General features: G+C 46.0%; 1 protein-coding gene across 1 annotated transcript in view; it reads left to right on the top strand.

Moving 5' to 3' along the window:
- STAC (SH3 and cysteine rich domain) overlaps positions 1–15,741 on the top strand; it is a 152,016-nt gene that overhangs the window by 56,930 nt on the left and 79,345 nt on the right. The window contains exon 2 of the mRNA XM_059387945.1: positions 2,779–3,058. Coding sequence (XP_059243928.1) covers positions 2,779–3,058 — 280 coding nt within the window. The remainder of the gene's footprint in view (positions 1–2,778; positions 3,059–15,741) is intronic.

The following is a 15,741-nucleotide window of genomic DNA, read 5'->3' as shown; positions in this document are numbered from 1 at the left end:
TTCTCCAGGAGTAAAAACAACAGTGCCTTCACTGGATGGTTGGGAAGATGAACAAGGGTCACCTGGGGATGAACCTGCTATTATTAAAATCAGGATAGGTGCTTTTTTTTTGTTCTGCTTCTGAGACAAGGGGAGCCAGTTTATTGAACCATCTAAACTTCATGGCAAGCAATACGCAGGACTTCATTTCTCTATATGATGATATTTGCTCAGATAAATCACCCTCGCCCTGGGTTGCACAACCCACGACAAAATCTTAGCACATTCCTTAATTTCCTGGTCACTTTATTAAAATCTGTCCACAATAAAACTCTAGTCTTATCTATTTAAACCTTCCCCTGCCTCCAGCACCAGCGCAGGTGATAGCCTGAAGGACAGGAAGTGAGGAAGTTCTGTTCTCCTTTTTGGCTTTCTGGCCCTCATGCTGGTGTGGGTCCATCTCAGTGAGCTGTTTCATGCCCCCTCTCACTTAGCTTTGCTGGAGATGGAGGGTCCCTTTCATAATAAATGCGGGGCTCCTAAGAACACATGACCCTGCTCCCCTATATCCATCAGGATAGGCTAGGTTATGGTACAGTGACAAACAGCTCCAAAATAACTCATGAGTACCTCCTTCTCTTCCTTCTTCAGTGTCTTCAGAGCCTCTGGTGAGTTTGGGCTGTAGGGCGAAGGGAAAGAGACAGGGTTCTTGGCCGACCCATTGTTTCTGACTTTTAATGTAGGGTATTGTTGATCCTCTGGCCAGCCCTTTCTGGGCTATGATGCTTCATTGCTGACTAAGTGGACCTCCTCTGTAGGGCCTGAAAGTCCTTCTCCCCAGCCAGTTCCCTGAAGTGGGGTGCTGCCTTCATATAGCCACAGCCAACCTCACGTGGGCAAAGAAGTAAAATCCCAGCCCATGGCAGGAAGGTGAGAAGAACCAATGTATTGCTGTGTACAGACAATAGATACCCAACTTAATGGTTTCAAACACCAGTCATCTCTTCAATTGATGGTTCTGGGAGCTGACAATTTGGATGGGACTCCGCTTGACAGTTCTTCTGGTCTCATCTGGATGCTTTCATTCCCGGCAGGGAAACAGGGTTGCTCTGCTTCACTGGTCTCGCACACATAAAAGGAGGTGACTGGACTGGGGGTGTGTCTCCCATCATCTTTTGGCCAACATTGGGTTGGTTCCTGTGGCAGTTTGGCAAGTTTCCAAGAGGGAGGATAGAGCACACAAGGCATGTTGAGGGCAGGCCAGGCACCTGCTTAAACAGGATTGGAACCGGCTTTTTTTTTTTTTTTTTTTTTGGTCAAATACCCTGAACCCACGAGCTCCAAGGAGTGCAGAAACATGCTACCTTTGGTGGATGGGGCTGTGAAGTCACATTGCAAAGGTGAATGGGGAAGGGTAATGGAAGAAAATTGTAGCATTTTTGCAGTCTGCCCCAAGCATGAAAGGCCACAGCTTCCTGATCCTCTGAGGAACAGGTTGGAGGGTTGATGCAGAAGTGATGTGGCTTGACAAGGCCAGATCAGCTCATCTTGTGTGTCTCGGAGAGGTGTTCGACTACTCTCGATTGGGGCCTTTTTTAGACTCGTTTGCTTGGCCCCTTTTTGTCTGCAGCTTTGGGTCAAAGACATTAATTCTAGACAACGGGCAGAGCCCCCCTGGATATTCAGTTACAAAAGGAAACTACTTTGAGGGTAAAGTGACCTTTTGCAGGTCATGAAGCTACTAAGTGCTTTATACCTTTATCTGGGCAGAGGGAGAAGCATGCACAAAAGGTGGGCAATGAGAAAGCATAGTAAATACCACAGACTTTCAAAGAACCACTGTGGCTGGCATGGACAGCAAGGTTCGGTTTGCTACAAGGTGTCATGGGGACCCAGAAGCCACCAGTCCCTAGAGCCCACGACAAGGAGCTTTTCTTTAGATTTAAGAACAAAGGAAACCTTGTGAAAAATTTAAACAGCAGGTTCAGCAACTCATAAATACGGAAATCCGTATTTCCAAAAGATCCTTCTGTCTCCAGTAGGAAGGCTGGGTTGGCAGTGCAGGCTGGACCAAACCCGGGCCTTTCAGTATTTACTAGTTTTCCAAGCCCATGTTTTAATTCTCCCTAAGTTCCAAGGCAAAGGAGAATAGGATCCAGTTTGCCATGACTGACAACAAGAGGCAAGGCAAGGAGAAGAGCAGAGAAAGTCCAAAAATCCCACACTGTGTCCTCCACGAACACACACACACACACACACACATTACTCATCCATGTGCCTCAGACCCAAGTAGGCTTGAGAGTTTCTGGCTCCCATTCTGTGGAGCCAGATGAATTCGAGTCAGACAGTGGCCTCTTCTGCTTTGCCGTGTGTAGGGACAAGTGGCTGCTAAGTGACAGTCAGAGAGAAAGACCAGCAGAGGCCCTGGCCTGGCAGATGCAGCCATTGAGCCCAGAAGGTCGTATGCTTCATATTTCCAGTTATTCCAATTCAGAAGGCAAATGGTGTCGAACGTCTAGTGTCATGGGCCGTTTTGATAGCACATTGGTAGGACCTCAAGGAGGCAGGGAAGAGGAGCAGGGCCAGAAGCAGAAGCACCTTGGAGCCTCTTTGGGCAGTCTGGCTCAGCACGGGGTGGAGAAGGGGCTGCCAGATACCCACTAGGCACAGGAACATCGGGGAACCTCCTTGGGGTGGAGGGTATCAGCGGAAAGAGGGCAGTACCTGGAGCAGACCTCACCCCCACAGCATGAGTCTGCATGACTGATCGTAAGAGAGTGTTCTGTCATTGCATTGCAGCTCCAGAAACTAAAACGATCACTTTCTTTCAAGACCAAGAGTTTACGGAGCAAAAGTGCTGACAACTTCTTCCAGCGAACCAACAGCGACGTGAAGCTACAGGCTGACATGCTGGCTGAGGTCAGCCCCAGCTCCAGCCCACTCCCTGCCTCTGGAAGCCTGACGTCCACACCCACCAGGGCCAGCCTGCACCCAGGGGCTGGTGGCAAGGCCCACGCCTTTCAGGAGCACATCTTCAAGAAGCCCACTTTCTGTGACGTCTGCAACCACATGATCGTGGGTAAGGCCTCCCCCACCTCCACATCCAGGGTCCCTGCCCCACTGGAAGGCAAGTGAGAGTGGTATAGCCTGAGTCCAGGCCCCAGGACATATTCTGAGCCTCACAGATGTACATGAGAGCAGGTTGTTTTGGGAATGTTCTGGAGAACAATAGTTGTGCACGGGGAAGGGAAGTAGGACTGGGCAGAGGGAGAAGTTTGATGGTGATACAGTTGGAACTTCAGCCATCCCCCCCAGGGAGCCCTGGACAGTCAACTGCACGGAGGCTAGTGGTCTGGGACTTTGTACCACTGTATTACCTCTCGCTGTGGCTGGGCAGCCCCTGGGGAAGGTACATAATCTGGACAAAGCAGCTCTTTTCAGCCGGGGCAGTGGGCAAAGAGGAAATCAGTGGGAGGCAACCAGGATGCTGGGCAGGTGGGCACGGAATGCTTGGATACATCAGGGGGACCTGAGGGACACTATCCCAGAATCAACCACGGGGCATGTGGCACTGTCTGTCTGGGGCAGCCTGGGCAGGGAGTCTGCAGCTGGGTGCATTACAGGGGAAGGACTCAGATAGGCAGGTGTGGGAGGATGATTCTGCGGGGGAGGCACTGAACCAGGCAGGAAAGGTGATTGAGCCACCATTCCGTACAAGTCTGGACCTGGCACGGACTCACTCACAGTACCTCAGAGAAATGGGGGCAGCCTGAGAGTCTTAGGGGTTGTGCCCAGATGAAGCAAATGATCTATGACATGTCCCAGCCACAAGGAAGAGGTAGGCCGTTCCGAGCCACATTCACAGAAATGCCACCGTTCCTACTCTTCTGCCTCTCCTATGTCAGGAACCCAGTGACCAAACAGATGGAGGAAATCATAAAGGCAGTTTGGGGTTGGGGGGTGGGGCGGGACTCAGAGTGAGTTTAAACCAGTTGTTTCAAGAGCAGCTTTCAATCCTGGTAATTGACTAGTGGCCACAGAACACAGACAGGCCTGTGTGTGCTATCAGGGCACAGAGAGGGTGTTGCCCAACCCACACCCCACCCCCAGTAGGAGAAGTTAAAGGGCATCACGCACAGAAATGAGGCCGAAAAATGAAAAATGCAGGGCTGATCCAGATCCAGATGTGGACTGTCTTCCCAAGATGGTGCTGACCCACCAGATGTGTAGCCAATCGAATTCCTGGAGCACCTGGAAGCACCCTGAGGCCTTCCCCACCCCCTTGCAGCCCAGATGCTACAGGGTTGGGTTTTGACATGAATGCTTTAGTGAAGGACACTTTTTTTTTTATTTATTTTTTATTTATTTTCAGCATAACAGTATTCATTATTTTTGCACCACACCCAGTGCTCCATGCAATCCGTGCCCTAATACCCACTACCTGGTTCCCCCAACCTCCCACCCCCCCCCCCTTCAAAACCCTCAGATTGTTTTTCAGAGTCCATAGTCTCTCATGGTTCACCTCCCCTTCCAATTTCCCTCAACTCCCTTCTCTGAGAAGGGAGTAGGGAAGGACACTTTTATGATCAAGTTGGCCCCAGGGCCCAGTGAGGACCCAGGCAAAAGCCAATAAGCCCTGCAGTCTCATGTTCCAGATCTTCTACCCTGACACACACCTCCCAGCCCCACCCCTTCCCCACCAGGACCAGCTTCCTATAGCCTGGCATCTCTTCCGAGGCTAACTGTTGTCTCGAGCCAGATTCCCTAGAAGCAGAACTTGAGAGGGGAGTTAGGTGCACTGTGATCAGTTGAGGGGGCTGAATAAGAAAGTGGCCTTAGTAGGGTCCCACTTCAGCCAGCTCTGGAGGGAGCTCTGCATGGGTCGCACAGCTGGTCCTTCTTTGAGGCAAGCCTTTTGTAGCCTGCTTTCAGTGGGCCTCCCTCCTCCTCCCACGATGGCCTGGGCCAAGTGGCTCATGTTCTGCTGAAGGCAATTTTCTGGAGAAGGAAGGTAGCTGTGAGTCATCAGCAGCCAGCACACACGCCTCTGGTATATTAGGGGCTTTTTGCTACTGTGAGAGAATATCACAAACTTAGTGGATTAAAACAACACAGATGTATTATCTTATAGTTCTGGATGTTGAAAGTCCACAGTGGGTCTCACTGGGCTAAAATCAGGGCTTCAGGAGCTCCATTCCTTTCTGGAGGCTCTAGGGGAGAATATATGTTCTTTCTTCCTACAGCTTCTACAGACACCCCCCCACCTTGGCTTGTGGCTCCTTCTGTGTTCATACAAAGTTATAATGACAGGTTGCATCTCTCTCACACAGCCATCTCACTGGTCCTGACTCTCCCTCTTGTGCCCACTGGGATACTCTCCATCTCAAGGCCTCCTGATTAGCCACCTTACTCCCTTCTGCATCTTTGACTTCCCCTTGCCTTGTAACATAACATGTTCTTCAGGTCTGGAGATTAGGAGGTGGACACCTATGGGGAGCCATTCCTCTGCCTGTGCCAACCCCATAGGAGTATCTGGGCAGAGTATCAACAGTGTCCACCACAACAGTGGAGGAAAACTGTGGTTGAAGATCACAAGACTGGCCTCTGTTGATTCCTCTCCATCCTGGCTTTGGTACCAATCACATGATTGTCGCACAGCTGATGGCTCTGTCATATGATGTGGTGAGAGGTATTTTCATTCAGCGTAGGCAAAGAGGCACCTTTCTGTTCAGTGCACAACGTGTGGACAATGCTGACCCATGTTTTGCTTGTGGCTATTACCATGGCATCATTAGCCTTTTGCTTTCCAGATAAAATGATGAAAGAGAGTGAGGATAGGAGAAAGTATCAGGTGCATGGAATCAGGCTGGATTTGAACCCCATGCAGCTATGTGACCGAGTGCCAGTAACTCACCTTCTCTGAGCATGTGTCCTCATTTTATGTGGAGAAAATAATAACACCCTCAGGGGGGTTGAATGGTCTAGTGAACTGGCAGAGGGAAAGTACCAGGCATCAGAAGGCTCTCAGTAAAGGGGGTCCATCGGAGTTGGTATTATCATTATCATTATTAGTGGAGAAAATAGTCATTGCTGTCCTGAAGCAGAGAAACATACTCAGAGGATAGACCAAATTAGCTTTACAGAAAAAAAAAGTTAAATTTAATAGGCATAAATAATTGAAGTAAATAATGTCCAGCTAACAAGAAGTAATTAGTCCCTCATGTATGTGGCAATGTTTTAGGGACATGTCAAGGATTGTCTATCATTCTGAGTTTCATATTTTATGAGGAATATGGACAAGCAGGTGGGTGTCTGGAAGAGAGTGATCAGAGTGGTGAGTGGTGTATCAAAATAAAATCGTGAGGAAACTCTGGGAGTTTGGTGTGTAAAAGATTGAGGATGTGCAGCTGTGTTTGAAAGTACCATGTTTGAAGTCAAGAGACTCATGCAATGTGACTTTAGAAGGGAGGATTGGAAACAAGGGGTAGAGTAAAAGGCAAACTTGAGTGGGAATGTAACCATTTAACCCATGCACTTGAGCTGTGAATAGTGCGTGGTTTAACTTCTGTCAGGCAGAGGTCATCTGAAGGTCTTTTCTTACTTAATTATCTGATAATCTTCAAAATGTTCGTGCTTCCCAAAGAAGCCAACGTCTCTCATCACTGAACTTGGACGTATCAGTGATTTCCAGTATGACCAGGAAGGCGGGATTCTGCTGTCCCCTTTACTCTTGGCCAAGGCCCAGTTAAGGGTGGGATGTTCAAACAGGGGAGCAATGTCTGCCTCTCTGGTGATCATGGACACAAGGAGTGTCTTCGTCATCATCTTCAGAAAACCGTATTCTACTCACACTCTCACTTCCCAGTCATTGTCATTCACGTCCTTCCTATGACCAAACCTCATTTCAGAGCTGCGTTTGTGTAGCTCCACGATTCTTCAGTTTTGCTGAGTAATGAGTGCTCTTGAGCCGCAGCTTTCTTGGACTCTTCCTTGGGCTACTTTGGAACCACTGAGGTTGGGCTTCTCTTGCATGTTCTCCTGCTCGTCTCTTACCCTTTCCTCTGACAAGTGGGCCAGCCAGGGTGTGTTCTTCCCATGGCAAGGACAAGGGGAAGCACATAGAGCTGCTTAAGGCCTCAGCTTCCTGGAGGAGGCAGGCCGTCCCATCTGGTGACATTCCTCCAGGCTGTGGGCCCAGCCCATGTCAAAGGGTGGAGAAACGCACTCTCTCCAGGGACTGCAAAGCCACCTGGCAAAAGACACACGTGCGGGCCGGGGCAAAGATGGGGTCAAGAATCTAACCTACCATAGTACTGAAGGTGACCTCTGCATCATTGAACCTTTTTGAAAGTGGGTGGATGGCACCAAGTCTTGGGGCTGTCCCACCCTTCCGCTTCCCTTTCCCAGGTAACGCCTCAGGTCTGACTGCGAGCCTGGCGGGAAGGGGGTCTTATGTCCTGCGCTCAGGATACGGAGGCTGCTTGGCCTCCAAGCTTGGTTTCCTGTCTGCTTAGCTGTCTTCCAAGGCTGCTGTGTCACTTTCAGTTGCCTATAAATTCCCACCAGGCCTTTCAAGGCAGTGCTATTCGTAATCCTTCACCTGTTGCATTGTCACCTGTTTTAATTCTCAGTGTGATGAGTGTGATAAGACAAAGGAACATGTGCTTTTTAAATGAGTAATGGAAATGAGTTTGCCTCTGAAGAATATCACAATCATTAACCTCAGGGGGGATTTTAGGAGCTTCTCAAGTACAGCCCAATTTTGAAAGACTCCATTTTGGAAAAAAAAAATAAAATGAAATGCCCTGTGCTAAAGAGAACTTTACTATATTTTTCCCTTATTAGGATTAAATTGATATCGTAGCTACCATTTTATTTTTTAAAATACAGAGGGAAAAAAGAGGTCTGACAGGCATTCTGTTGTTTTCAAAGATGAAAGTGAAGGAAAGCAAGCAGGTTCCTTCTAGGGAAGAGGAAGGAGAATTAGTGAAGGGCTCTCTGTGAGGTGAGGTGAGGTGAGGTGAGGTGAGGTGAGGTGAGGTGGCAAAGGAAGGAGGTGAAGAGAGCAAGCCACAATGTGAAGCAGAGACTGGCAAATGTTCTCAGTTCCCGAAAGGAGGCGTCGGGTACCATGGTCAGTGATCCCAGAGCACAGGTGATCTGCCCCCCTTCCCTTTCCTTCCTCTTCAAATTTAACCTCCTGTCTCCACACGTATTACCTGCAGATTCGCTTCCTTCAAGCCCCATCTCATCTCCATATCCCGAATTCCAGGGAAAGGCCACCTGCAGTTATCTCCTGAGAGTGACATTTCAGAAAATCTGTTAGAGCAGTTTTTGTTTTCCTTTTAACTGAGAACCAAAGGTTATACAGTGATGGCCAAGAAAAGTCAAAAGTCAAGTGTGAGGTTCCTAGCTGATTGATGTTTGTTTAAAAATAAAAGGAATCTGTCTGGCTTTCTCACTGTCTAGGATTTCTGAGGTAAAATGGACACTAAGGGTTGGGTGGACAGGGCCTCACATTTGTTCCTCGCCTGACTGCCTGTGCCCTAAAGCTGGAAAGGCTACACATTTGCCACAAGAAAGTGACCAAGAAAAGGAAACCAGGACCCCAGCCTCATTCCCTGTTTCTATGTTTCTAATTTTCTCAGCTCTCACACTCTATAACTCATTACCTATTGCCAGCTTCACCCTTGCCCTTGGATTTGCACCTCCCCCCACCGATGTGGCCCCCAGGCCCTTGGGTTGAGCAGACACTGTGGCAGGCTCTTCTTCAAGTCCAATCTTGCCTCCAGGACATGGCCATCCTTTATGATCACTTCCTCAGACTGTCCCCTTCCAGAAAACCTGGTCAGCTGTGCAAGCCAAAGATGGTCATCCCAACCATTTGTGGAGACATGAGAGAAATAGGCAGCTATGTGTCCCTCAGCCCCAGTTGTCGCGGCCAGCAGGACGAATCGACCGGGGTAACCGTCGGGGCTAAGAGGATGATGAAAAAAAGTTAAGAGACAAAGAGATGGGGGCAAGAGGGACACTGAAGAGGATGTCCAACAGTGCCAAATTTATTCCACGTCTTACAAGCATTTATAAGGCAAACGAGAATAGGAGAAGCATTACATCAGTACCTAGTCAGATGACCGCAAGTTCCTTTAACAAGTTTACATTAACTACAAGCAAACCTCGTGACGCCAGGTAGTTTCAGCTAAAGCCATTAACAAGACAATCAACCAGGGAGTGGATCATGGGAGGTACAGAAAAACAAGGAATAACTAAAAAACTCAGGACTCTGGCCACATTGTTCCCTACTAAAGGGAGAGTGTGTGGGAAGTCACGTAGGCAAGCGCATGACACATGGCACAGACCCTTTCTCAGTGCACTCAACTTTCCCATCCTTAACCTTGTCAAGGTGTCCGGACTTTGAAGGAGACACAAGTCAGGGCCTGGTCTGGTCCTCGACTCCAGCCGTGCCGTGCCCTCCAACACCCAGTGCTGGAATTTCCAGCCCTTGAGTCAAGAGAACTGAAGACCCAGTCTTAGGCTAGGAGAATCCTCTTGGTTTGAACGTCCTTTCTCCACCAAGCAGATCCACTCTTCCAATCCCTGGGCCTTGGGGCTGTCTTGATTGGGGCTGTCAGGGGTGGGGACTCACCTTCATTGTACATCAACTCAAATGTATTCCACCTATGGCAGCCTCATTTCAGGAAAGCATTGCAATTGTTTGTGGTCATCTGCCACTCCTTAAAATTGCAGAGATCTGAACAAGCACTATTAACATAACTGACTCAATGTATGACTCTACTCCATCAATTAAGGAGGATTTTCCAAAGGACTTTGTTCTTCCATTACTGTCAGATACCTTGTTTCCTTAATGATTTTTACATTAACTGCATGTTCTTAGTTGGCATCCACTTAGAAGACAGCGTATTAAATGGGCTCATATTTCTAAACATGCTCATAGTCACTGCACAAAGGATCATTCGCTTTCAAACTGCCCACGTGGCAACCACAGAGGAAAACAATGACTTTGATTTAGGTCAGCATCCCTAAAACAGAGCCTGAGAGAGAGATCCTTGTGAAAGTGGTTTATTGGGGGGGGGGGTGCCCTTGGGAGAGGAGGATTGAGATTCTGCTGCTCTCAGCAAAAGAGGCAGGGGAAGGAGCCAAGCAAGGATGTGCCCTCGGTTGGAGATGGCTCAGATTGATGCCACCCATGGCAAGCTCTAGGACACAGGTTGTTCTTACCTGGTATTCCCACCCTGGGATGAGGGTGCCCAGCCTGTATCTCCTGTCATTCAGTCTTTAGAACGATTTATTCTCCAAAAAAGAGCACCTGCGGGCCAATAGCAGTCCATCATCACAACATCAGCATGATAAACCAGATGTGGACAAGGCACCAGGAGTATCACCATATCTTTACATGTAGATGCAGCATCAAAACATCCTCCATTATGAGTGAATATAAAATACAGATGGACCTCGGCATTGTTGTACCAATAACATCATGCTACCCCATCATAATGAAAGGTAATATGGTAACATTATTAGAAAAGGAAATATTACATTACCCTCAGTCCAGGAGCCTTCTGCTATGCTCTTGTTTGACCATTAGTTTAACTGTTTTCTGACCTCATGTGATTGCTCGGAAAAGCCATAAAACTTTAACCAAATCTTAAATGGAAAAAAAAAAAATTGTAGACACACACACATATGTAGGTACATAAAACTAAAAAGACAAGGCAGTGTTTGCTCAGCAATGAAGTGTCTCTTGATGGGAAAGACCAAACAGAAATCAAAGGGAATATTGAAAAGTAAATGTCAAATCTGTGTGTTCTCAGAATAGAATTAAAACTCTAAGGTGCCATCAATCACTTAACCAGACAATTGTTTTAGAAGCTGTACAACCAATAGATAAGAAAACACCAGTGCTCTCTAGAATCTTTTTCTTAAGTTTTAAATAGATCCTTTCCGTTGGGTCATGGTATGTATCCATGTTAAAGTGCAGTACCCAGACCTCAGTGCTTTGTCGGAAAGGATTGTTCACCTCTGGTGTCTTCACTACTTCCGAGTAGCACAAACTTAACTGCTACTTTTCTGTAGAGGACAGAATGCTAATATAATGCCCAGTCCAAAAGAGGTAGTTTTCCTGTATTCTTTGTTCCTCTGGCCCTCTTGAGGGAATCCTATTGACTCTAGCAACAGAAAGTCAGTAACACTAGCACACAGGCAGGGTAAGGAAATGGTGACCCTTCCAGACGAGGAATGCTTGCAGGACATGGCAATGTTTGGCTTGGAGAAGACTTTGGGGAATACGGTCAGTGTCCTCAAACAGCTGAAGAGATTGCTTTCAGAAGCAGATTAAAACTCGCTCAGGATCCCAAGTGCCAGGTGATGGAAGACACTAAAAGGGAGAGCTTTTAAAGATGATCCCAGAAGCTCTACAGATTTGGAGAGGTGGGGGTTCCACATTAACGTATATGTTTGGAAAATGCTGTATACTGTGTTCCCTTTAGATACTGATAGCACACATGAGCATTTTGTAGTTCCGCTCTTCTGAAAACTGCCAAGTGTTATCAGTGGAGAACAGGCAGTGGAGCAAATGGATTATAACTACAGTTCTCTCTCCCAACATCTCATTTTCCCTAATTCCACTTGGCTGCTGTTGAACAGTTTTTCGCTTGTATCTCTTCAGTGTATGTAGTTCAGAAAGCCTTTTCAATGCCCGCAAAGGCAAATTCATTAAAAAGTTATAAAGACTTCAATTCAGGTCCAGTGTCCTCAGAGAACATTGTACCCAGCGCCTTTCAAGGAAAGGGGTACAAAACACTTTAAAGGTAGCATCTTCTGTTGGCTCCTAAAATGTGATGCTTGCCACCACATGCTAAGGATTTTATGAAATATCTCACTGGAAATTACTTATGTGAGAAAGTAATCCACATTCCTTCCAGGAAACACTGAGCAGAAATGGATGCTGGTGGGCTCCAAGAATGGAGGTGTCTTGGAGTCTCACACAGAAGTGGAAGCAACTAGGGTGTAGGGACCAATGTTGGGCTCTGGGCTATCATATGGGACCTTCATATCTTTGCCTTGAAAAGGTAAAGGTCCTTTACCAGAAAGAAGATAGGACAAGAGGAGGGAGGTGGAGAGGATGTGACCATATTTCCCACCACCCTCCCTCAAACATCTACTCCCTGGGGAAGGTCCTAATGTGCTTTTGGAGCCCATTTGCAGTGTGCGGGCATTTTGACACTCCTTGAGGAACATCTGAATGCCCTTCTTTCCAGCTTCTCTCCATCGATTCTGGTCCCAAAGCTCTCAAGACCCAATTAGAGGGCTTCCTCAAGTTCTTTGGTGACCATCGTTTCTCTGAACTTGCATATCATTCCTCAAACAGACTAGACATTGGTAAGCAACCTGAAGACATGATCAGGTCTCATTTATGTGCCCATTTTTATGACAGCTAGCACACACCTGTACACACTGAGTATTTAGAAAATAGTAGTTCTTGGGTGGGAAAAAGACCAGTCTGCCCTCAAATACCAACCAACAGAAATAGAAGCCAATTAAAAACAAGATAGGAGAGGTGCCCAGGTGGTTCAGTCAGTTAAGCATCTGACTTCATCTCAGGTCATGATCCTAGGATCCTTGGATAGAACCTCACGTCCATCCGGCTCTCCACTCAGTGGGGAGTCTGCTTCTCCCTCCCCCTCACTCTGCCCCTTCTCTCTCATGCTCTCTTTCTCTCTCTCAAATAAATAAATAAATAAATAAATAAATAAATAAATAAAATCTTAAAAAAAAAATAGGGGAAGTACATGGAAAATCCCTAATCCCTCTTGAAAGTTATGTCCAGGTATATTAAGTCTTCAGCCTGCCCAAAAAGAAGCTTGTCACAGAAGCCCTATTTCCTCTTATGTGATCTTCCTCTTCATTTCCCTTTGTGTTGCGTATTTTAACACAAAGTTACTCAGTACACAAAGGGTCATAACAGGGGTATCTTCTTCATTTTGAATTATATCCAGATACAAACACAGTGCCATCCCATTCTGTTTAACAGTTGTGTCCTGAGCTCCCACTATTAGTAGTAATACTTCCACCTTAGTTTTGTTTTTGTTTTTGTTTTATATTTTCCTTTATCTACTTTCGATTTTAAACATTTTTGATTGTTTGTCTAAGTGCTGCTTGCAAATAAACATAATTGGATTGTAGATTTCTCCTTTCCCCAACCTGAAATTGTATTCTTAAATAACAGAGATTTTTGGATTCACATTCATTGTTATGAGTGAAATACTTGCCTTTCCATCTTAAAGGAAGAAAACTAGAAACTATGCCTCTGTAGTTTCTATTTTGTGTTTTCTGCTTCCTTCCATTTCGTGTGTGTGTTTATGTATCTCCTTGTGTGAGTGTTAGTCATGTGTGGTTTGTGTGTTCCTTCCTTGTACGATCTTCTGTGTATTTTGGAACATGTATAATACACTCCTCCTTCTGATTACCTTTGAGTAAACACTCTTTATTCTACATTTCTCAAGTTAATAAAAAGTCAAAATAAATCTTGTATAGACTTCTCTGTTATTCCAGATAACTTACCAAACTTTTTTTAAAGATTTATTTATTTATTTTAGTGAGAGAGAAAGCAGGAGGGGAAGGAGCAGAGGGAGAGGGAGAGAGAAACCCAAGCAGATTCCATGCTGAGCACGGGGCCCAATGTAGGGCTTGATTTCACAACCCCAAGATCACAACCTGAACTGAAAGCAAGAATTGGACACCTAACCGACTGTATCACCCAGGCACCCCATAAAATACTGAACTTTTAACCTTAACCCAAGTATGTCACTCTCGTCAATTCAGACTTTTACCATTCTTATAATGTTTCACAAGTCATACTATTGGGAATAAATACTAAGATAGATAAGCATCTTATAAGATTTATACATCTATTTAGACATTTCTAGTTCTGATTTCTGTATTTACCACTTGTTCAATTGTTGCATAACATCTTTATTCTTCAGCTCTTGTTTTTGTTTTGTTTCTCAGTTGTTTGGTGTATATTTTTGGCACCAAAGGCATATCGGAGTGAATTGCCAGGGGCCCCACTTACTTAGCTAATGAATCTCTTGCGGACTGGGGCAGACTGGTGAGCCACTGAGGGCTTCTTGCAGTTTCTATGAAATGTCCCTCAGCCATGCCCTGTAGCTCTGTCTCCCTGCCCACTCCGCTTCCTTTGAAGCTAATGGCACACTCTCCCCTTTCCTCTTAGTTTAGGAAGTCAAAAAATCTGGGAATTGCTGCTTTATGACAGTAATTAGATCATCTGTAGGGCCACTTCTGTCCAGCACCATCTCTCCTAAGGACTTTGATGATGAAATTTTATCTCTTGCTTCCCTATATTCCCCACACTATTCATCTGGGGTTTTGTTTTGTTATTTCATTTCATTTCTTCTCTTGACTCCTTTATCATAATATCAGCTCTCGTGTATTTTGTTGTCAACCCAAAGCAAATGCTGTCTATAATTGTCTTTTGTTTAATATAGTATAATCCTCCAAAAGATGTCCTCCCCTAAGTCATTGTGGAAAGGAGGCAGGTTATGAGACGTGGTCACATTCATGGACAAAGGGCAAGTGAGACCGCATAACTTCCAGAGAGTGGACGCTGTGGTGCGGGCATTCTCTGCAATATCCTCAGCACCAAGCCCGACACCCATCCTGTAGGGTTGCTCAGTGCAAATTTATTAAAGAGTGAGTGAACAGATAAAACAAGTCCTCAGCCAATCAGAAATAACGGTATCAGAATTATGAGTAAGATCACTTTTGTTATACACAATGCAAAATATTCAGAAGTAAGAAGGTAGAACTACAGATAATCTCAGTAACCATGTATCCATTAGACATTGAGCACCAGCTGTGTGCCAGGCCCTGAGCTGATATCTCACATCTTCATTTATTTAAGTCAAGAGTCTGGGAACTAGCAAAGGAAAGGGGTCAGCATTATCCAGAAACTGGAGAAATTGAGAGGGAACCCCTGCCACTTTCAGCTGAAGGTGCCCTGGACCTACTTCAGTGACAGACACTAACATTCAGTGGACAGGGTGGGTTTAACAGGCCTCATGATGCTGTCAGTAGCCTTCCAAGGCCCTCTCCCCAACTCCCTTCCAGGGGACCCAACTGGGATGCCTTGTAGCCTGGTCACTGCTGGGAGAATATTTGAACTCCATTTGGGGACCAGTTTGGGGAAGTCAGGAAGCCAGAGGAACTGTCAGAGTCTGGTTTGTCTAAACATGAGTATGATATTGGTCACACTTACACAGATGTTTTTCATGTTGTACACATAAGTTGGTATTAGGAAGACATGGACACTGCCTCCCTCCTCTATCCCATCCTTAAACATCTCATGACTAGGAAGAATAAGAAAGGAACCAAGTGGTGAAGGGATCATCTTTATATGCATAAAGGTCTCCAGAAAATAAAAAGTTCTCAAGTGCCAGACACTGACACTGTTTAATCAGTGTTACAGAGAAAATGTGAGATGTTATTCCTGAGAACTGCTTACCTTACTAGTAATGGACCAAAGTCTTACATGTTACAGTTTGGGACAAAAGTCAGCCAAAGGACAGAGACTGTCCCTCTTAAATTATAGATCATGATATCTGAAAACATTTGGTGATTTCTTTTTTTTTTTTTAAGATTTTATTTATTTATTTGACAGACAGAGATTACAAGTAGGCAGAGAGGCAGGCAGAGAGAGAGGAGGAAGCAGGCTCCCCGCTGAGC

This window comes from Mustela nigripes, chromosome 2 (assembly GCF_022355385.1).
Source record: "Mustela nigripes isolate SB6536 chromosome 2, MUSNIG.SB6536, whole genome shotgun sequence".
NCBI lineage: Eukaryota > Metazoa > Chordata > Mammalia > Carnivora > Mustelidae > Mustela > Mustela nigripes.
The sequence above is the reverse complement of the archived record's forward strand: the minus strand, read 5'-3'. Positions and strand labels throughout refer to the sequence as shown.